Source organism: Oryzias latipes, chromosome 3 (genome assembly GCF_053564925.1).
Source record: "Oryzias latipes strain Hd-rR chromosome 3, Olatipes_Hd-rR_3.1".
NCBI classification, from domain to species: domain Eukaryota; kingdom Metazoa; phylum Chordata; class Actinopteri; order Beloniformes; family Adrianichthyidae; genus Oryzias; species Oryzias latipes.
This window is the reverse complement of record NC_136239.1, coordinates 6,702,771-6,726,394: the sequence shown is the minus strand read 5'-3', so window position 1 is coordinate 6,726,394 and position 23,624 is coordinate 6,702,771. Positions and strand designations below refer to the sequence as shown.

The following is a 23,624-nucleotide window of genomic DNA, read 5'->3' as shown; positions in this document are numbered from 1 at the left end:
AAAAGATACAGCAAAGCCTAACCAAAGATGAATGGATTTGCATTGCTTCGCACATCTAAACCCCACAGAGCTCATCTGCAGCACTGCATGTTAGCTCCTGTGGCTGCAGAACAAGCCTGTAGCATCAACTAACTCTGGATTTCTATTGAGAATTCCAAAGAGCAAAAGGAGGCAAAATAAAAAAAATGTGATCCTGCTTTTGCACAACATGTGCTGCTAACCTATATTTTAGGATAGACTTAAGAAGAATAAAAATGTATGTTCACATCTGCAGCCTATTAACGTGTTATAAATGAAAATTTGGATAACTTTACCTTCCTAAAATAATTGCCTCAGTCATTTTTTGACAAAAGTGATTTCATTTGCCTTAATCCTCTCCTCATGATACTGGCCACCTCTGGTAAGATTGCCTACATCCTCAGTTAACCCTTGTGCCATCCTAAGCACTTTAACTTTGGGAGTTGGGTCATCTAGACCCCACAATACAGTGCGATAAACCTTTTTTCTTCAATGATTTGTGATCTTCATTGGTGTCCATGGATTACGTGAAAACCTCTTCACCTGTATCCACCTGTGTCATGCTGATAACACGTCAATGTAATGATCGGGTCATCTGGACCCCATAGGATAGCACAAGTGTTAAATAGAACCATTCGTCATTCTACTCCATAAGTATAATTGCCTATGTCAAGAGTATGATTTAGGCAGTTTTATTTTGCTTAAGTCATGAGTCAATGAGATTTAGGCAATTTTATAAGCATTTCATAATGGATGATGATTCAAGAAATAGAATTGTCTTTTTCCGATTTTGCGGTTATTTCCATTATTCAGGGCTCCTCCCATATTGGTCTGCAAAAATGTTTACTATGCTATACACTAGGCTAAAAATATTCCATAAGATTTCATCTTCATCTTACACAAGGTGCGTTAAAAAGTGATAATGCATACTTCAAAGGCCATTAACCCTGGTCACTTAAAAAAGAAATGAATAGTAACCCGTTTTTAGTCCTTAATTCTTGTTTTTTTCCAATGCGGACTATTTGTTATGTGGTCGCGCTGCACCATGTAACAAATAGTCCGCGTTGTGCCGCACCACCGCTGCAGTCAAGACTCGGCAATATAAAGCAATATATATATGCTGATCTTTCCGATGGGTTGAATAAAGCATCAGTTCAGAGAGAAAGTTCACCTCGTAACGCTTGTTTTTGTCCAAATGATGAAGCAAAAGGTTGTTTTATAGAAGCCATTGACACAAAACATTTAAGCTAGGTGACCAAAACTTCTTTTTTCACCGTGCGGTTATCCTGTGGTATATCACTTTTTAATGCACACCCAGCAGCCAATCAGAATCGAGTATTCACCTGGACCATGGTGTAACAATAGATTATATATATATAATTTGTCAAAATAAGGAACTGCCAAAAATCTGAGAAAAAGGTTTACTTCCAGCTCCTGAAATAAAACCTGCGCACTGCTTTCTGCCGTCGCAGTGACAAGTTAACGCTTCACTGAAGGTTTACGCGAAATGCAGAATTCTCCTGGCAACCCCTCTCTGACTGCTTGTATTTTAACTTTTAACACACTCCCTAAGACCTGTAAGCCTTCTTGTTTGTTTTAAGCAAAAACCAAAAGGCAAATTTTGAAAAAGAGTTTTATTTCTATCAAACAATAAACAAAGTGAATGCTTCACATCATAGTTGTTCCTGTTTTTCTTTTTTTCATACAAAAATCACAGTTGAAGTAAATGAAACGGACAACATAAATATTTTAACAGTTTGAAACAGAACATTAGAGACAGATCCACAGCCTGAACAGACCCACTGAGCACATGTCTGTCCTCAGAAACATGTGCCAGGGCTGCTCTCAGCATGTGAGGAAAGTAAGGAACTTTTGAGCTGTGCGAGGATGCAGCACACGCTTGAATGAGAAACCATCAGCTGCACTTTTCATCTGTCTCTCAAAAATCCCAGGCTTCACTTGCTTTGGGCCGAAAGTGCAACGAGGTACTCTGACTCTCAGAAGTTACAATAATCTCTTTCTTAAGGAATCTTTAAAACAAAATCACTAAACCGCTCTCCCTCCAAAACAGTTTCCCTTTTTAATAACAACCCATTATCATCGGCATTAAAATGACATTTTTCACACGGATGGATCAGGCTCTGTGCTACTGTCTGGCCACTCTGTGCTGTTGCTCCTTGCTCTGCTGAAATTTGTTGATTGTATAACTGCACCGACTGATGTCCATAAGTGACTGAGGAGTCCCTTTGCTAGTGAGGTATCCAATGCTGGATTGTTGAAGCACACTGACTTTGGTAAAGAGCTGGAGGCAGCTCATAGGTTGAGCTCATCCACCCACAAGCTCTCTGCTGCTTTCAAGAGATATCATCAGGGGTCCAGGATGTTAAATGACAAAAACACAGAAGCCCCGCCTCCAGTTGTGAGACCTCACTCAAATATCAGGCTGGCTTGAGACACCTTAAAATGTTTCTGTGATTCTTAGTGTACATTTGATTTTGCTCTTGGTGGAGCCAAAGTGTGAGACAACAGCCTGAGAGCACACGATGCAGCTTCATTTCTCTCAGCTTAGTGTTTAAAGGCACATGGAATTGGTGTGATTGTGTTCTCGACTGGCCTGCTGCAGCATCCCTACCCTACCAAGTGCATGATATTGTGACCCCCCAGGACTGATTGAACAAACAAAAAGACAGGCTGTGGCTGCAGGAGTGTGTTATAGATGTGGTCCTCTATCTGCAGGGGGACAGCTCCACTGCCTTACAGTTTCTCCGACTTCTCCTCGTTGTTGTTATTGTTGTGCAGGCTGTGGAGCTCCAGGCCTGACTGCTTCCTCAGTGCCTGGGGCATGAGCTTCTTCTTCACAAACAGTTTCTGGAGGAGGCGGTTGCTGATGCTGAAGGGGAAGTAGCTGTGGATGAAGTACATGAGGCCCACGCCGGGGCCAGCATAGTAACGTGCCTGTGGCTGAGCTGCGAGCAGCGCCTGAACAATGGTGTCAATAACCGGAGTGACATCTGGGTTGGCCTGGCTGGCAAAGCTCTGAAACAGGTCCTTGGTCTCAATCACATAGTCCTCGCCATACTCCTCGAGTAGTGCTGGAGGAAGACCCTGCAGCAGCTGTTTGTACTGCTGGTCCCAGTAAGTGTGGTTACTGGTGCGACCTGTGAACAGCGGGGATCAGTGTTTGCAGTATAACAAGCTTTTGAAAGTTCTTGTGCTGGGATGAGGGGACCACACCTGTCCTATAGGAAGATGGCAGGATAGTGGACACCTGGACTCCCCAGGGCTCCAGCTCATGTCGAAGAGTATCAGTCAACAGATTGAGAGCTGCCTTTGATGCTCCATATGCTGCCAGGCAGGGAAACGGCTGGTCACCTAGAAGAAATGGGAAAAGGTCATGCTGCAGAACCCCGGGATTGCTTCGTTAGTAAAAATCCCCATCAGCTGACTGAAGCCAAAACACCTGAAGATGGTTATGACGTTCACCAGAATGTAGCCGGAAAATTTCTATAATTCCTGCTGTTATGTCTCCAATTCCAGTACTAATTTTGAGAAACACATTCTTTTTATTATTTGGTAGCACACCAAACTGATATTTGTTTCTTCTGCAACCTCGTGGATGGCATGGAAGCAATGAATAAGTAAGAATCAGTAACAACCCAGATCCCCCTGTGCATGGAAAAGAACAAAGTTCTGTCGAACTAGATGTGCACGTCTGCTGGTACTCACCGGCTGGGCTGGAGATGGTGATAATGCGACCTTTGGCCTGTCGCAGCAGTGGTAGGAAACTCTTGGTGACACTGAGCGTGCCAAAAAAGTTGACCTCCATGCATCCACGGAAGTTGGACATGAGTGACAGCTCTGCATCACCAAAGTTCACACAAACACCAGCGTTGTTCACTAAACCCCACAGACCTGCAGAAACACACACTGTGGGTCAGACTGATGACGCTCTGAGATTCTTCAGCATCCTGCATTGCCTGTAAGTGCTGGGAGGTTTTGTGTGTGATTACGGTTATGAAATAAAGTGACAGACTTCCGTTGAGGAATGATGTGGCTTTGCTGCTGTGTGGCTGCCAACTTTGCTTTTTGAGGTTTGCTTGCTCCTGTCTGTTTGATGCCAGACCAAACGGTCTGGCAGTACTTGAGTCAGTCTAAAGACAGAACACGTGCAGTGCTGCTCAGAGTCCTTGTGAGGGCTTTTTTTTAGGAACTTGTTGGATCAAAACACTTTATGCGAAGCAATTTGTTTAAAAAAAGCTTCAGTTTGGAAACCTGGACTTGATGTTCCTATTTGAGCCTGGGGCTCTGGAGAGTTCTCTTACCACAGCAGTGGCTGCAGATGCAGTTTAGCACTGCAAATTCACGTGTTGGTCTCTGATACATTTTTTAGAGGCTTCATGCATTACCTGCACTGTCAGATGGTAAAAGACTTCCTGCTAAATGTGTTGCACCTCCTCATCCAGACTTCCTGGAGTTTTAGATTCTGTCAAGGATCCATGTTCGAATCTTGGTTAACCTAACTGTTCTATTTGCAGAGACCATACCTCAGGTGACTTCCGGTCTACACTGATCAAAGGACAGTAATCATCTTCATGTCATACCTGACTAACGGGAATGACCCAGGCCATATTCATTTAACAGTGCGACTATAGAATGATCCACAAGCCTCTGCTTGTGGGTGAATACTTTATTTGAGAGTCTGCCATTGGTTTGCCCGGTCATTTGCTGTTGTTTAGTTCAATAGGTTTGTCTGCGATCTTTTTCTAAATGTGGCTCATAATACGAACAGAGCTGTCTGAGCTGTGCCCAGTCAGCTGTGAAACACATTTGGAACAAATGTGAGTACATCAGGATGTAACTAAAGCAATTCTGCAGGCACAGCAAAGACTTGTGCAACTGAGAAAGAAAGAAATCTGCAGAATGTTCCACAAACATGCTGCTCTTTGTTTCTGCAGGAGGTCTGAACATTTCCTGCTTCCTTACTGGAAATGTCCCACAGACCTCAAACCACATGGCCTTAAACTTTAATGAGGCGGGAGGAAGGTTGCTGATCTTGGTCCTCATAAGTGAAAAGATTCAAAGTCCTGAAAGATTTATGTTCACACCCAAATACCCAGCAAAGGACACAAACAGGCACTCACACAAACACACGCACTTATAATCACACGCTCACACAGTCACACGCTCACACAATCACATGCTCACACAGACGCTCACACAAACACACACAAATCACACGCTCACACAAACACACGCACACACAAACACGCTCACACCAACACACGCTCACACAATCACACGCTCACACAGACGCTCACAAGAACACACACAGTCACACGCTCACACAAACATACGCTCACACAAACACATGCTCACACAAATACACGCTCACACAAACACACGCACACACACACACACGCTCACACAAACACACGCTCACAAAAAACACGCACACACAAACACGCTCACACGAACACACGCTCACACAAACACACGCACACACACACACACTCACACAAACACATGCTCACACAAACACACGCACACACAAACACACAAACACGCTCACACAAACACACGCTCACACAGACGCTCACACAAACCCACGCTCACACAAACACACGCACACACAAACACACGCTCACACAAATACACCCTCACACAAACACACGCTCACACAAATACACCCTCACACAAACACACGCACACACAAACACGCTCACACAAACACACGCACACACAAACACACGGTCACACAGACGGTCACACAAACCCACGCTCACACAAACACACGCTCACACAAATGCACCCTCACACACAAACACACGCTCACAAAAACACACGCACACACAAACACACCCACACACTGAGCGTATCCCTGAATGACCAAGAGGCTCAGGCCCTTGGGCGGTGCAATGGTCAATGTCATGACAGATGCATCTCCTAGCCAATTACAGCCAGCCTTTGCTGATCTTTCCAATGGGTTGAATAAAGCATCAGTTCAGAGAGAAAGTTCACCTCTTAGCGCTTGTTTTTGTCCAAATTGTGAAGCAAAAGGTTGTTTTATAGAAGCCATTGACACAAAACATTTAAGCTAGGTGACCAGAACTTCTTTTTTCACCGTGCGTTTATCCTGTGGTATATCACTTTTTAATGCACACCCAGCAGCCAATGAGAATCGAGTATTCACCTGGACCATGGTGTGAAACATGAACCACCATCCACCCTCCACCCCATTTTCAGAAAGTGTTCCTGGAACAAAATAACTGTTTGAGCATCTGGTTTACCGGAGGAAATACTCAGAAGTGAACAGGCAGAGCAGACTACTGGAGAGCGTTCCAAGTTTGTCAAATCCCTGAAAAATGAGTTAAGCGCAAAAAGGACATGTCCTCTGAGCTACTGCTGACTGACTGATCTCCAACAGCTCCAATGATCTGTGGTCCAAGCTTTTGTCAGGTGAATCATGATGCTGAGATGGGGAAAAACAAACTGCAAAATGATTCTCAGTCTCTTCCTTCTGCGCAGAGTTAGCAAATGTGAGTAAATTATGTAACAGACTCTTTTCTGGTGTCTCCGCCTTCTGCCAAAGATGCTTCTCAGCTGGCGGCGCAGTGAGGCCATTTGGCACAGAGTCAATCCACGAGTCAATCTGATAAAAGTGTTGAAAAGCAGTGCCTCTGAAGCTGAGAGCTGTGTGAGGTTTTTAACACAAAGCTGAGCTTTTCAAGTTTTCTGAAAGTCTTTGATCACATGACCTCTCTTTATGCATCAATAGAGCTCTAAATAAAGACCAGCTGTCGGCATACTTTCCTTTATGCTCTTACTGATGTTGAGAAGTTTGCATCCAAACACCAAACCACAAGTCTTTTACCTCTGAGGCCCAGCTTTGCCTTGGTGTCCAGCAGCGCCTGCTGCACTTGCTGCGGCTGCGTGATGTCCACCTGGAGCAGTGTGAGACGAGGCGAGCAGCTCCTCTGCAGCTCTCTGGCTCCGTCTCCTGTCAGCTCCAACACTGTTGCAAAGACCTCAAAGCCCAGAGAGTCCAAACGCTTTGCTGCCTCCTTTCCAAAACCAGAGTCGCAGCCTGCAGGGACAAACACCAAGAGCTGGAAATGATTGTCCTCAGAGATGCAAATAGAAGGAAAATATTTAATATATTGATCATAGTTTTTTTTTTTTTTTTTTTTCCAATCTAGCCACAGGGGTTGGAAGCCAGTTGCCTCTGTGCCGGTCCCAAGCCCGGATAAATAGAGAGGGTTGCGTCAGGAAGGGCATCCGGCGTAAAAATTGCCAAAATAACCATGCGAATCATCCACAACACTTTACACATACCGGATCGGTCGAGGCCCGGGTTAACAACGACCGCCACAGATGCTGTTAACCTACAGGGTGTCGGTGGAAATTTGACTACTGTTGGTCAAAGAAAGAGGGGAGGCAGAAGGGTCCGTGGCCAGAGAGAGAAGGGAAAAGGCAGGAACATAGGTTTGAGAATAGGGACTCTTAACGTTGGCACAATGACAGGGAAAGGCAGAGAGCTGGCAGACATGATGGAGAGAAGGAAGGTAAATGTACTGTGTGTGCAGGAGACAAGGTGGAAGGGCAGCAAGGCACGTAGTATTGGAGGAGGATACAAACTGTTCTATCATGGTGTTGATAGGAAGAGAAACGGGGTAGGTGTGATTCTGAAGGGGGAGATGGTAAACAGTGTTCTAGAGGTGAAAAGAGTCTCAGACAGGATGATGAGCCTAAAGTTAGAAATTGAAGGGGTGATGGTGAATGTAGTCAGTGGGTATGCGCCACAGGTTGGCTGTGAGTTAGAAGTGAAGGAGAGATTCTGGAGTGAGTTGGATGAGGTCATAGAGAGTATCCCCAGAGGTGAGAGAGTTGTTATTGGAGCAGACTTTAATGGGCATGTTGGTGAGGGCAACAGAGGTGATGAGGAGGTGATGGGCAGGTTTGGTGTGAAGGAAAGGAATCTGGAGGGACAGATGGTGGTGGACTTTGCGAAGAGGATGGAAATGGCTGTAGTCAACACTTACTTCCAGAAGAGAGAGGAACATAGAGTAACATACAGAAGTGGAGGTAGGAGTACTCAGGTGGACTACATCCTATGTAGACGAGGTCATTTGAGAGAGGTTAGTGACTGCAAAGTGGTGGTAGGAGAGAGTGTAGCCAGACAGCACCGCATGGTGGTGTGTAAGATGACTCTGGAGGTCAGGAAGAAGAAGAGAGGGAAAACAGAAAAGAAGACCAAGTGGTGGAAGCTACAGAATGAAGAAACTTGTGAGGAATTTAGGCAGAAGTTGAGACAGGTCCTGGGTGGTCAGGATGAGCTTCCAGATGACTGGGAAACTACAGCAGAGATTATCAGGGAAACAGGTAGGAAGGTGCTAGGTGTGTCATCTGGAAAGAGGAAAGACGGTAAAGAGACTTGGTGGTGGAATGAGGAAGTACAGGACTGCGTCCAGAGGAAGAGGTTGGCTAAAAGGAAGTGGGATGTAGAAAGGACTGAGGAAGGTAGACAGGAGTACAAGGAAGCGCAGCGTAGAGTGAAGAGAGAGGTGGCAAAGGCCAAACAGAAAGCTTACGATGAGCTATATGACAGGCTAGACACAAAGGAAGGAGAGAAGGACTTGTACAGGATAGCCAGACAGAGAGACAGAGATGGGAAGGACGTGCAACAGATAAGGGTGATTAAGGACAGAGATGGAAAGGTGCTAACAACCCAGGAGAGTGTACAGAAAAGATGGAAGGAGTATTTTGAGGAGCTGATGAACGTGGAAAATGACAGGGAAAGAAGGGAGGAAGATGTGGTTGTTGTGGAGCAGGAAGTAGCAGAGATTCGAAAGGATGAGGTTAGGAAGGCTCTGAAAAGGATGAAGAGCGGAAAGGCCGTTGGTCCTGATGACGTACCTGTGGAGGTATGGAAGTGCTTAGGAGAGACAGCAGTGGAATTTCTAACGAGGTTGTTCAATAGGATTTTAGAGAGTGAGAAGATGCCTGAGGAATGGAGGAGAAGCGTTCGGGTTCCGATCTTTAAGAACAAGGGTGACACGCAGAACTGCAGCAACTATAGAGGAATAAAGTTGATGAGCCACACAATGAAGCTGTGGGAAAGAGTAGTGGAAGCCAGGCTTAGGAAGAAGGTGGAGATTTGTGAGCAGCAGTATGGTTTCATGCCCCGTAAGAGCACCACTGATGCCATTTTTGCTTTGAGAATGTTGATGGAAAAGTACAGAGAAGGCCAGAAGGAGCTGCATTATGTGTTCGTAGATTTAGAGAAGGCGTATGACAGGGTGCCGAGGGAGGAGCTGTGGTACTGTATGAGGTCGTCTGGAGTGGCAGAGAAGTATGTCAGAGTAGTTCAGGACATGTATGAGAGAAGTATGACGGTGGTGAGATGTGCCGTAGGTCAGACAGAGGAGTTCAAGGTGGAGGTGGGACTACACCAAGGATCAGCTTTGAGTCCTTTTTTGTTTGCTATGCTGATGGACAGGCTGACAGACGAGGTAAGACAGGAATCTCCCTGGACAATGATGTTTGCGGATGACATCGTAATTTGCAGTGAGAGTAGAGAGCAGGTGGAGGAACAGCTAGAGACGTGGAGGTTTGCTCTGGAAAGAAGAGGCATGAAGGTCAGTCGTAGTAAGACAGAATACATGTGTCTGAACGAGAGGGATCAAGGTAGAAGCGTTAGGCTACAGGGGGCTGAGGTGAAGAAGGTGCAGGAGTTTAAGTACTTGGGGTCAACAGTTCAGTGTGATGGGGAGTGTGGAAAAGAGGTGAAGAGGCGAGTGCAGGCAGGTTGGAGCGGTTGGAGGAAAGTGTCAGGAGTGTTGTGTGACAGAAGAGTGCCAGCAAGACTCAAAGGAAAGGCATACAAGACAGTGGTGAGACCAGCTCTGCTCTATGGGTTAGAGACGGTAGCAGTGAGACAGAGACAAGAGGCTGAGATGGAGGTAGCGGAGATGAAGATGTTGAGGTTCTCCTTAGGAGTGACCAGGTTAGACAGGATAAGGAACGAGTACATCAGAGGGACGGCTCATGTTGCCCGTGTTAGCGACAAAGTCAGAGAAGCCAGACTGAGATGGTTTGGACATGTTCAGAGGAGGGATAGTGGATATATTGGTAGAAGGATGTTGGAGATGGAGCTGCCTGCAGGAGGGCAAGAGGACAGCCAAAGAGGAGATACATGGATGTCTTAACAGAGGACATGAAGTTGGCTAATGTTAGGGTAGAAGATGTTCATGATAGAGTGAGGTGGAAAAGGATGATTCGCTGTGGCGACCCCTGATGGGAAAAGCCGAAAGAGAAAGAAGAAGATTGATCATAGTTTTTTTTCCCTTTTTCTGCACAACTGTAGATGGCAGCACTTACCCTGACAAACAAAAAAGATACATTTGCTGAGGCTTGTTTTGGGGTTTGATGTTGTGAGGTTAGAGTTGTGGTCTTTTGAACCATTTGTGTTATTTATTGACAGTAAAACTCAGATCCACATTAATGCAGACTCTAAATCCCTTGTTATGTCTGTTTATATACTATATATATTTTTCAGAATTCTTTTCATAAATGAGTGTAATTTATGTTGTCATAATTGCTGCTTTGAATGGAATTTTGACTCTGCAGTTTTGACATTTTGCTTTCCATGTAGTTCTATTAATATTTTACTAATCTAACTTTTCTATTTTTAAAAAAATGTATAGTTTGAAAAAACACACGCTGAATTAATTGTTGTGCGCTGTAGTTTTAGATGTTTCAGATGTTAGTGGATCATGAATCCTTATTTTTTTTTGTCATGACGTTCAAATTGTGTCATTTCCCTAATATTTCCATATAAAATTAAATGTCCTTGTTTTCCATACAATCAATATAAAAAAATTTAGACGGCTAAAATATTTAGCAAATTAGTTAAAATTAAAATTTTCTTTCCGGTTTTTGTCTCCAAGGCTTTTTCTTCACAGAATCAGACTGTAGAATATTTGGGCTCTCACACCACATATGTTTTCCTGGAAGGACTCCAGAGTCCCTCCGATGCAGCCACTGTGGGGATCTGTCACGTACTCAGAACTCCTACAACCTGATCTGCAGCAGAACTCGCTGTTCTGTGTGTTCCTTTGTGCAGAGGGTGTCTGAATGAGTTCTGCTGGCGAGCTCTGAGGCACTGGCATGCTGCTTCCCCCGTGTTCCTGGCAGATTTCCAAAGTCATGTCCTGAGAAAAGAGCCGCTGAGAGAGAGGAAAATAAATCCCACCCCACTCTGCAGAAACACTTCATGTTCATGCTCTCCGAGGACTGAGCTCACCTGCAAGGTTACCATAAATCTGCTGCTGCGAGCAGCTTGACAACTCAGAGATCAGAGGGTTTCATCTTCAGCTCCCCAAGGAATAAAAGTTGAAGCAGAAGCTGGACACCGAGGTGGACATAAGATTAGGCAGAGCTTGAGCTTATTCTGACGCAGTGGGAGGTTGTCTAAAGCCCCATTAATTGAAATTGTATTGCAAAAAAACTGTTCAAGTGACGTGTGAACGTTGACTGCAGACATTTGTTTTGTGGTAAACACAAACGATCTGTCATGTCCCTGGAATTTACAGTATTAATTGGAGTGGTACCAGATGCCCCATAGTCAGGAAGCTTTGCGCATCAATTAGTTTTGTACAAAAACACAAGTCAAAGTAGGTCCATAGGGTTGAAATAATGCTTACTGAGCAACTTTTTTCATCGTGCCCTTCTTCAGCTTGTTAAAAAAATATTGTGTATTTTCTTTTTTTAAATTAAATTTCTTGTCAATTTGTTTATATGGACTGAAAAAAGTCTGAGGATCAGATTGACATGGGTCACATTTCTGAGTACCCATCATACCTCACCCAGCTGTCCTGAAATGACCTTGCTTGGATTTGACTATTGTAGCAAAGCAGGCTATAGGAGACCAGAGCAGCAGGCAGCAGCAGAGTTTGTCTTTCTTGTAACATCTACACAATGTAAGCAGAAAACAGTGTGCAGTGAAAGATTAAAAAGATATCAACCCCAAATCGTCTGATTTAATGCAGTCTACAACCAAGCCATGCCAAAATCAAAACAAGCACATTTTCACCGCGCTTGCATTTTTCCAAACAGAAAAGAAAAGGTTGGGATCTGAAAAGGCACTCTTCATTATCAACCAGAGATACTGATGTTCGTCAAGACCTGAAGAGATCAAACTCTGAGTGAGAAATTCCAATGTCATCCACTTGTTTTTCCTTCACCACAGCAAATTACTCCATGATTTGCACTTGTGACCTGGCCTTAGTTTAAATAAAGACATGCCCCCCCCACGTCTATTTATCTGGATGTGGGCACATAAAGTAGTGAAAAGTCTCCCCATCTGGTTGCAGTAACTTACTGCATCCCCCATCCGAAAGCAAACCAGGACCAAAAGGTCCGGTGAGGTAGGGCACGTCGTAGGGGTGACAGTCTGTAGTGGTGGTGTTAAGTATGGGTCAGAAGGCATTTAGGGACAGAAGAAGAAATGTGCACGCATGTCATCTGTCACTAATGAACTGTCAGTGGCAAAGCTGTGCTGTTGTGGATGAAAGATAAAGAATAGGAAATCTCTTGAAGACCTGTATTATGTTTCCCACTTATGAGCAACTTCACTATGTCGTGTCAAATGTCATGGAGGTGAAAACAGAAAAGCTGCTTCAGGTCAAATATAAGCTTTAAGAATATTTCACTGGTTTAAAGTGTATAAATGTTTAGAGAAAAGGATTAAAAACCACAGTGTCTCTGCAGTGCAGCCTGTGTAAACCATCCACATGAAGGTCCTGTTTATTTTTTTATTTTTCTTTTGGGTGTTTTTTTTTTTTGCTTTAACATTTTCCTGTTTATAAAAGCTACACTCGTGTCAAGCCCCTCTGGGTTACCCTATTTCCGTGGACACGTTCCTGGACGTGCAGAGCCGAAGCAAAAGCTGTAGATCCTCAGTGTTCAAGGTCACTGTGAGGGTTTGCAGACCTCAGTCAGTCTGAAGTTGGATATATGTAGGAGTAGGACATTTCACTACTCACAGATCTGACAGCCAATAAGAACTCCCACCAGCACCAGGATCTGTGGGCCCGGCCGAATCGTCCAGCTGGGTAAGCTCGGCTATTTCTGGCTTTTTGTTTAATGGAAGCTTCTGTCTGGTTTATTCACTGCACCGTAGACTCTAGTCGGAAGATTTTATGTGCATCCTGGTCTTTTGCTTAAGTTGTCCAGCAATATTTACTGCTTAGTTTAACAGTTGATTTACAGATACAGGCTGGAGAGCTCTCTCAGGCCTTCAACGTGCTCAAGAGTCATGTGAAGAACTTGGGGGTTGCAACTACATGTGCAGCGTTGATATGTGTATCTGGCTTTGGGGGGTGGGTGGGTGGAGGGGGGGGGGGGGGGTGACGTTACATAATAGAGCTGACATTCTAAGGGGCCCCACATAAAGAAATAAACGTTGATCTGTCCAGAGATGGATGAGCTGGATGACATGGCCGAGGTCAGAAAGACACATATGTGTTTGGGTGGAGGCCAGTGACAACATCTGCAGCTCCACCTCTGTAAACAGCTCAGGTTACTCCAATCAGTGGTAAGGGGGCCAGTGAATATCTTAAGCAGGACTCCTCTTGGTTGAAGTTCATGGCCTACGGTATAAAGAAAGCTTTGATTACATTTTTTTTTTTTCTGTGGGAGGTAAACAATTGAGATTTAGAATAATTTTTCTCTTTCACTGATTTTTAAGTACAATCCCCTGTCAGGATATCTGCCAAATCTGTGTTATCTCTGGATTAGCTTCCCAAATTATCCTTGTAAAGTAGAGAATACTTTATTAAACTCCACGCGGAAAAATTCAGTTGTTGGGTTAGTGTGCAATCACACATACCACGCTCAGAAGGAAACATGAAATAAAGTATGATAAATATACTATAAGAACAAGATAAAAACAATGAATGCGTAATGCATGGATGAGAAAGCAATTAGAGACCCAGGATGTTCTTGTTGCAGATGTTTACCGGCCCTTAAATCAACATGGACATGTGGTGTAACCACGTTCTTCAGTGCCTTATGGGTTCCAAGAAAAAACTTTCGATGTTCTTGAACGTGCTCTTGGTCTCCCCGGTGAGAATTCATGCTTAAAGAGCCAAAAGAGACAAACAATTGCTTGAGCCTAGATTTAAGGGATTTTAGCGCTGAATAAAATAAAAAGAAAAGATGTTGAAGCGATCTGAGTTATGAAACAGCAGCATGAAAGTGTACACGTAGTTGTAACATTTTATGGAAACATTACTCAGAGGACTTCAATGGTTTCCCTCATTCGCTGTTTCTTTGGTGTTGAAGCCATTTCTCTTCTTCAAAAAAAAGTGTTTATTTCTAATTGCATGAGGAGGTGTTGGTTGTGTACCAGGTTTTATAAACTGTTTGGTGACTTTTTGAAGTCACATGCAACCATGACCCTCCCACACATGCTGAGGGTCATTCGGGCCACTGTTTTGTTTTGGTCACATGAGTTCATGTGCAAGTCGCTGTGAAACCAACAGGGGTGAGAGGTCATTGGGGTTGACAGAGGGAGATCAGAGCTGGTCGGGTTCTGAACCAGCAGAGTTAATGATTCTGTTCTACTGCAGAGGAAAGCATGAGTCTGAGGTTTCCATTAACTCGGATCCCCTGGGTCACTGCTGCAAAGTACACAGGACAGGTTAATGGACTCATGGAAAATCACTCAGCTCAGGTGGTTCAAATCAATGGCCTTATTTTAACCCAAAAAAATCTAGGTTATATTGTAAAACTGTAACAAGCATTCTAAAAATGTTTGTGCATAGGCTATGAGGTGGATTCTTCTCATTGTCTTTCAGTTGCTCCCCACCAGCAAAATAACCTACACAGTTATTTGTCAGAAGTCTAGACGACAAAATGGTCTTATTTTCTTTTCCGGCACACAGTAATAGTTTCAGCATTAAATGATTTGCAGCAGAGGAGTGATTATTTGTCTTGTTGCAGTTTATGGGATGCCAACTGTAAAAGTTCAGTAAATATTATAATATGTCAGACGTCCACAATTTTCTCATAATTTTTGCATTTTTATTTCCAATACCCATAGTAAGCCTAAACATTAAATGTAATACTAAATGTTAAATCCAAATGTTAAGCCTAAGTCTAAATCTAAAAGTTAGATAACCTTTACTAGAACTTTATTAGAACGTAAAATTCCTTTTTTTTAAAAACACATTTGTCTTTTCTAAAAATTAACATTTACATATATATTTATAATTCATATCGAACACTTCCATTTACTTTTATATTTAGCATCCAAATCCTGTTTTTGAATAACGTTTTAACAACCATTTCATTAATATCTTCATTTTTGGTTGAAAACATGATTCCTATCTGAAATCGGTTCATTTTAAATGATCTTATTGGATCCGATTCAGTGACCTAAAATGGATCTAGAACATCTTTAGCCAAAACCTCAACCAGTGTGACTCAGAGAGAAATACCTGGTACTGAACAGTGCAGCTTAAGCTTTCCAGATTCTTTGTTTTTCTTTCAAGATAATCAACTGTAAATGAAATATGTGTTAAAAAAAACAAGTCAACAAGAATTAATGGAAAATTTGATCACATTGTAGTGGAATGAAATTGATTGGATATTTGAAATTTGTTTAACAAATAAAAAACTGGAATAGTGAGCGTGCAAAATTACTCATCCCCCTTAATTTAATACTTTGCAGCGCCACATTTTGCTGTGATTACAGATGTAAGTCGTTGGGGTTGGTCTCTATCAGTTTTACACATCGAGAGACTACATTCCTCCTCGCAAAAGAGCTGTAGTTCAGTGAGGTTGGATGGAGAGCGTTTGTGAACAGCAGTTTCCAGTTCTTTCCACAGATTCTCAATTGAATTCAGCTCTGGACTTGGACTTGGCCATTCTAACACCTGGATATGTTTATTTGTGAACCATTCCATTGTAGATTTTGCTGTTTGTTTTGGATCGTTATCTTGTTGGAAGACAAATCTCCGTCCCAGTCTCAGGTCTTTTGCAGACTCCATCAGGTTTTTCTTCCAGAATGGTCCTGTATTTGGCTCCATCCATCTTCCCATCAATTCTAACCATCCTCCCTGTCCCTGCTGAATAAAAGCAGGCCCAAACCATGATGCTGCCACCACCATGTTTTACAGTGGGGATGGTGTGTTCAGGGTCACGAGCTGTGTTGCTTTTACACCAAACATAACTTTTTGTATTGTTGCCAAAAATTTGGATTAAATTTTATTTGTATAGCCCAAAATCACAACAACAATTGCCCATATTTTGGTTTCATCTGACCAGAGCACCTTCTTCCACATGTTTGGTGTGTCTCCCAGATGGCTTGTGGCAAACTTTAAACAACACTTTTTATGGATATCTTTAAGAAATGGCTTTCTTCCTGCCACTCTTCAATAAAGGCCAGATTTGTGCAGTATACGACTGACGGTTGTCCTATGGACAGACTCTCCCACCTCAACTGTAGATCTCTGCAGTTCATCCAGAGTCATCATGGGCCTCTTGGCTGCATCTCTGATCAGTCATCTCTTTGTTTGAGCTGAAAGTTTAGACGGACAATCGGGTCTGTAGATTTACAAAGACCTGGCCGTTCATTTCCATTACTCCTTTCATTTCAATATTGTTGCTTGCACAGTGCTCTTTGGGATGTTTAAAACTAGGGAAATCTCTTTGTATCCAAATCCTGTAAACTTCACCACATTAGTATCTCGGACCTTCCTGGTGTGTTCCTTGTTCTTCATGATGCTCTCTGCACTTTAAACAGACCTCTGAGACGATCACAGAGCAGGTCCATTTATACTGAGACTTGATTATATACAGGTGGATTCTATTGATCATCATTAGTCATTAAGGTCAACATTGGATCATTCAGAGATCCTCACTGAACATCTGGAGAGTTTACTGCACTGAAAGTAAAGGGGCTGAATACTTTTGCACGCCCAATATTTCAGTTTTTTATTCATTAAACCAATTTGAAATATCCAATAAATTCCATTCCACTTCATGATTGTGTCCCACTTGTTGATTTTTCAAAAAGAATTATAGTTTATATCTTTATGTTTGGAGCTTGAAATGAAGCAAAAGGTTAAAAAGTTCAAGGGGGCCAAATACTTCTGCAAGGGACTGTAAATCTGACCTGTCAGCCAATTATCATTTCCCGAAGCAGCCTAAAAACCTCGGCTTGCATCGGCTGTCTGAAAGGGACAGAGTTGCAGTGTTCTTAGACATGTGACTCTGTCCCTTCTGAAACATTCTTTATTTTACATATTGTCACTTCAAAAGCATCTACTTGTAGAGCGCTTTTCTACATTGCTTTAAGGCCCACATTCCTTTACAGTCCTAGGCCCATGCACATTCACACACTGATTGGGGCTCCGCTGCCAAACACTGGTATCAACCTGTAAACACTGGTAGCAATGTGGGGTTCAGACTTCACACATGGGGGGGGGGGGGGGGGGGGGGGGGCAAGGTGGGAACAGAACCTTCAATTCTCTGATTAGTGGTCGACCGCTCTACATCTGCACCAACTATTAAAACAGGTTCGTTTTTTAGCTTGTAGCTATAGTTTTTTTATTAACTAGTTCTAAAACTCAAATAAAACAATTTGGCAAAGATGTTACATGTGCTATTTTTAATATCTTATTGCTTTTTGTAGTTTTTTTATTTATCTTGCAATTGTTTAAGCCGTGGTATTTTCCAATGGCGTAGATGCATTTTTAGCTCTAAATTTGGGATTTAAAAAAAGTGCAGAAAAGAAGCCTAAGTGTTTCTAAATCTCTCAGAAAGTCTTATCTTCCTGGTGTGGAAAAGGTCAGGGGTCGTGAGTGGATTTCCTCATTGCCGTCATAGCAAATGCTCATTATCTTTACAAAACAAACACAAACTGGGGTCCTCACATAATTTTTCGCAGACTCATGTTTGAGTTTGCCAACAACAAACACTTTTTGATTGACTGAGAAGATCCTTCACACATACAAATGTTTCTGTTAAATGAAATTGCTAAATGTAAGATTCTTATGTTTAGGGGAACCTGATGGTCAAAAGAAATGTTTAAGTACATGTAAGTGTCTTTTTTAGGTTTACGAAGCTTTGGATTTGTTTTTAAACATGCAAAACACTGTAAGAATTTTAGAAATGTCGTGTTTCTCTTTATTGATGGTGTTGCCAGGTTGAACAACTACAGCTTCTCCAAAATCCCACCAGTTCTTTCAGGTTTCTCAAGATGTCTTGGGCATGTATGTACAGCATTTGCCCACATTATATGGGAAAGAGGTTCCTCTTCTTAGTTCTCACCTGCAGTCTTGTGTATAATTGTTGGCTGATTGTCAGCCTGTTGTAACTCCTTCTAAAATCAGTTCAATGTTCATGTGAAAAAGTTCATATTGCAAACACAGAAATCTACACATTTGGGTTTGAAATCCTTTCAGAACGAGCAAACTCATGACAAGATTCCTGACAGCCTGTGGTATTTTAAGAGCATTTTATCCTACAGTACCACAGATGTGGAAAACTTCACAACTAAAACCTTCTTTGTTTGACTTTGCTTGTTTAAGCAGAGTTTAGATTCAGGCGTTTGCAAAAAGTGGATCATCAGAGGGCTTTTGTACGCTCAAGTGGTAAAAATAGTCCCACATACTGGGAAAGAAATCCCGTTGAGAAAACTTGTGAAAACAGATCAATGAACAAAACCCGAGCAACACTTCCAGGCCAAATCTCATCAGGGATACATTTCAACAGCAACTGTTTTTTTCTGTTTCTTTTTGTAAACACAACATGATGGAACAGCAAAGATCAGCATTGCTTCATCGCTGGGGAACGCCAAGAGTGTGGTTCAAGTGTAAGCAAAGGTCATGTGACCATGGTGGGCAGCTTTAAATTACCAGAACTCTGTTTTTAAAAAGATCTCAGAGCTTCTTACGTAAGACTTCAATCTTCACAAAATAAACAGACAACAGGAAAAAAATTCAGGAAAGAAATAGCGTGAATTTAATCAGCAATTTTGAGAGATGTAGCACTCCTGATTAAATCAAACAGCAGAAAAGATCTCAGTGTTCTAAAGCTATCACCGGATGTTTTCTCATCCTGCTCTTACTTTTGTTCCATGTTGCTCAGTAGCAGCTCAGTGGGTCTGAGTTACAAAGAACTGCTGATTATGAGCTTAGTAGATGCTCCGCTTAACCCATTGCTCACTGGTCCAGGGAGTTAGGACACGTGCTAAGGAGACGTCTGCAGCTGGAGGAGGTGGAGGAGGTACAACGTCAGTCTCAGGGGTATTTGTTGCACTGGGAGCAGATGGCCTTCTGAAGGTCTGTAGGTCATGTTGATCTGACCAGGATCAGGAATGGAAAATGCACAGACAGAGCCCTACTGACATAGTTGTAATGAATGCTTTTCAATGGTTGCTGGACCTGGTTTTAAAAAGTGATTCACTTTCCTTAAGAATACGAATCACATTGATATTATTGAAAATGTTTCTAAAGATTATGATTTTGTTTTAAATTAAACTAAAACTTAAATGATGTAATCTATTCCAAAAAGGCTACTTTGTTTCCCGACAGCCAGTCGGCCAACTCTTACTTCCAGCAATGAAAACTAAAAACCCTAGAAAGAAAGTTGTTCTGAGCCGTTGACAGCACAGAACTTCCATTCTCAACAGAGCAAGACAAAAGCAGTGAGCCATGTCTGACATGTGTGGACGCTAACGCAACAATGCTTCACAGAAATCAGTGTTTTTCCTTGGTGTGGGTGTGTGATGCTGGCTGCAGTGATTTATTGACACAGATATTTGTATAACCTAGATTTCCTTGCCTGTGATCAGTGCAGCCCTGTTTCCTGAGTGCATGGGAAGAACAGATCTGGACAAGTCCTTTGTTAAGATGTTTGCACCAACAGGCTGAATCATGGTGCCATTGTCCTCCGACCAAAAGAAAACAGAGCTGTCTTTGGAAATCATGACATCAAGTCTAGTTTTGTAGGCTTGTACTCAGTACTCCAAAAGTTTATTGCATGATTGTCAGCATGTGTGTGTGGTCATGTGATGGACGGACAGTCCTGGTGCTTCCCGTCTTTGCCTGAGGGGAGAAGGCTTACTGCTGACCTCATGTTACCCGAGTTCAAACTCAGTCCACACTCAAAACTATAAAATGATACAAACGTCCCACCAAGAATACGTATGACTTCCTCAGTTTAAAAAAACACAATATTAAAACGAGAAAAAAATCTAATTAGTTTTCTTGAGAATTCGTGGTAGAGAACCGCAAAGCACTGACACTGATGACAACTGGTCTTTACAGTTCATTTGAAAATGTCATTTGGTTTTCTGCACAATCTTCGTTCTTCAAATGACATGCAATCCACCCGCAGATCCAAGGGCACAAATTATTTTGCATTTGATCAACACATGGCATAGATGTGTGTCGGACCACACAATGCCAACACAGCTGCCACAGCAACACCGAATGAAGGGACACTCACTTGGCAGTTGGTTTTAGCAGGACTTGAGAACACAATGTCACAGGGTCAGGCGTGAGTGGACAAGCTAACAAATAAAACATACTTACACATTATTCTAATACGTTTCTGAGTCTAGAGTAAACATAAAAATGTATTTGAATCTACTCTAATGGAAGTATAATCAGATTTGAAATGTGGAATGAAATTTCTATCATTTTCACTTTAACACCTCATCTGGCACTCAGAAAGTCAACTGATCATAATTTTTTCTTCCTGTTCATAAAAACATTTTTTTAGAATAAATTAATTATTGCCAAATCTTTATGGATCTCTGCAAACTAAGAGACATTCTTGGATCAAACAGACTTCTTGGCAGCCTCTTCCAGTACAGTTTAACTCGCCTCTGAAAACTGAGTGCCAGTACTTGTTCATCTCGTAGAGTTGGACACCATCAGCTCATGATCACGCATTCATTTCCAGCCAGACCACAGCCTCACTTTGTGCTGTGAAGCCAAACAAAAGAAGAGCCAGAACACATGTACGGGAATCACCACAAAGAGGTGATGTTCAGAAGATACCCACTGTTTCTGCAAGTTCATGGTTGATTCAATCATCCGTCTTTGTCTGGATGGGCATCAAGGCATTCTTCTTTGACGTCCAAAGTTAAAGCACATGTTCATGTCTGCCTAATCAGGGACTGATCTGACCAGCAACCCAGAACTCTTCAAAGAACAATTCTAAAAGGTGATTGTGTTACATCCTCACGTCTTTTGTTCATCAGGTTTTTTTCTCCCCAAGGACAAACAATCTGCTCATCTCATGCATTTTAAAGAAAGAACAAATCAAAAGGCTGCATCAGACTTCCATTTAAATTCAATTTAAACTCAGTCTCTGCAGGGCTCTGCCCTTAACAGGATGCAGTCTTGACTTTAGATCCAAATAAAGGCTTTAATGTTGAGAAGAGTGCATGCTCTTTGCCTTTCAGAGAGCATTTGGAAAGGTTTCCAACATACGTGTTTTAGTGCAGATTACACCAGAGTACATACTCACAGAGTGTTATTAACAAGCCACATTAATCTGTGGATCTGATTATCTCAATAACCACAACACAAATAGTGGAGGCAGTGGCCATTCTACACACACACACACACACACACACACACATCAACACAAACTAAATAGCTTCTTATCAACCGTGTTTTAGCCCCGCAGACATGACAGCAGGTTAGAGTGAAACAGATGACGGTGGATCCCCCCAACTTTGACTTTGGAGGGTAATCCCCCTGCACAGCCTAACACGTGTAAACACGCACACACACACAACGGAGGCATCCATTGTTCTGTGACAAACGGCACAGACAGCACAGACCTGTCTGACCTGAGAAGAGCTTTTTTAAGGAAGCTGATCTGCAATATAATGTACAGACTGACCAAGAATTACGAAACCTCTGTTTTTAAGCCTGCCCTCCAAAAAACGCACACATGCAGACACACACTACTAGGCTTAGCAATAAATCTACCCAGGAAGCTAGGGGTCTGCATCAGGATCTGTTTTTGCTCCAACAAAGACCACTATCCAAATCAAGGTAGCCAATAATAGCAAAAATTTCCACAATGGGGTAAAAAGTCCAAACCTGTGTGAACCCCGTATCACTGTGTGATAACACACAGGAACATTCACACACAGAATTTCTGTCTATGAAAAACAGGCCAAGCACAGCAAAACATCTAAGAGAATATTTAAAGTTTTAGAACAGCTGAGTGACTTGTAATACTGGAAAACGTTCAAATGCTAGAACATAAAAACAAATGTAACAACATTTTTAAAGTGCTAAAGTTGTTTTACATAAAAATAATGTCTGCTGCACATCTGCAATCTTCTAACCACAGCTTCAAGGCTCCTCCAGACCCCCCCTTTCCCAAACACATGCAGTATAGTGCACTTTTCTGCAAACTTCTGAGAGAGGAAGAGCAGGCAGACAGAGTGTCCTCTTACCTGTGATAAAGACCGTTTTCCCCTGACCAGATAGAGCTGTCTGTGGTGGGCCAGTCCTGCAGGCAGAGTAGAGGTAACAGGCCAGGCCAAGCAGTGCCAGGAGCAGCAGCACTGGCATGCAGAACACCCACAGCTGCTCCACGAGCAGGGTGGCCCCCAGCCAGGCCATCAGGGTCGGGCCAACGCTCAGGTGGAAGGCCAGGATTCTTTTCATTGCTCCACAAACAAACACAGTCAGAGCAGCCAAGTAAACCCAGAATGGCAGGGCGTAGTTGTCCATCATCAGGGAAGAGGTTCACCTGGCTGTGTGCCTTTGTCCCTTCTTGTTGCTTCACACACAATCAGTGAATGTCTCTCTGCCTCTCTCTCTCTGTTAATCACACTGTTGCACACTGACGACTGCAGCCGAAACAGAGTTGCGGCTCCGCTGCTCTGTCGGGGTATATATAGAGAGCTGCAGGGGAGGAGGGACTACAGGCAGCAGCTCTGCACTTAATCTACACACAGAAACACAAACACACTCCCTCTCACACTCACAAACACACAAAACAAACTTATCACAGAGGAAAATGCTTAAAGCTGGAGCTTGACCTCCACCTTTACAGGAAGTCCTTCAGCTGAGCTGGAGTTACAAGGTTTTCACACACACAAGAGTTTGCAGCCTCTTCATTGGAAGAGTGTCCTTGTTTTATAAGTGCAACCTGTTTACGGTTCTTTATCATTGGGTTAAGCCAGGAAAATGCAGCAAGTCAACTTAAGGCTGATTAGTGAGTCTCCTGATCAGTATGTTCAAGAGCTTTCAGCTGTAGCACTTGATCTTCATCAGCAGATGGAGTTGCTAAGTCTTCTTGAGGACGAAGAGTTGATTAAACTCAATGATTTAATCATCTCCATCCTCAGTCAAGATCAGAGTACACATCATATATCAAGCTAGGCTAATACAAACACCATCTACACAAAAGCTGGAACACTTTTAAAATTCTAGACATTTTTTTTTTGACATTTTTGACAGTTTGACATTTTGCTTAGAATCTTACTTAATCATCGCAGTTTAAAATCATATGATATCCAACCTTCACCAACTAACTAAAAAAATAAATAAAAAATTCCGCAG

At 42.7% G+C, this 23,624-nt stretch overlaps 1 protein-coding gene and 1 long non-coding RNA gene across 2 annotated transcripts in view; one reads left to right on the top strand and one right to left on the bottom strand.

The window, feature by feature from the left end:
- Positions 1–1,637: 1,637 nt before the first annotated feature.
- On the bottom strand, positions 1,638–23,032 carry hsd11b2 (hydroxysteroid (11-beta) dehydrogenase 2). Its single transcript, XM_004066807.5, has 5 exons — positions 22,511–23,032; positions 6,890–7,102; positions 3,745–3,930; positions 3,253–3,390; positions 1,638–3,176 (listed from the first exon to the last, which is right to left on the bottom strand). The coding sequence occupies exons 1-5, from the start codon at positions 22,791–22,793 to the stop codon at positions 2,773–2,775; spliced, it is 1,224 nt and encodes a 407-aa protein (XP_004066855.1). The 5' UTR covers positions 22,794–23,032; the 3' UTR covers positions 1,638–2,772.
- Positions 10,703–23,624, top strand: part of LOC144990922 (uncharacterized) — a 102,651-nt gene continuing 89,729 nt past the window's right edge. The window contains exon 1 of the long non-coding RNA XR_013654786.1: positions 10,703–13,130. This is a non-coding gene — a long non-coding RNA (uncharacterized LOC144990922). The remainder of the gene's footprint in view (positions 13,131–23,624) is intronic.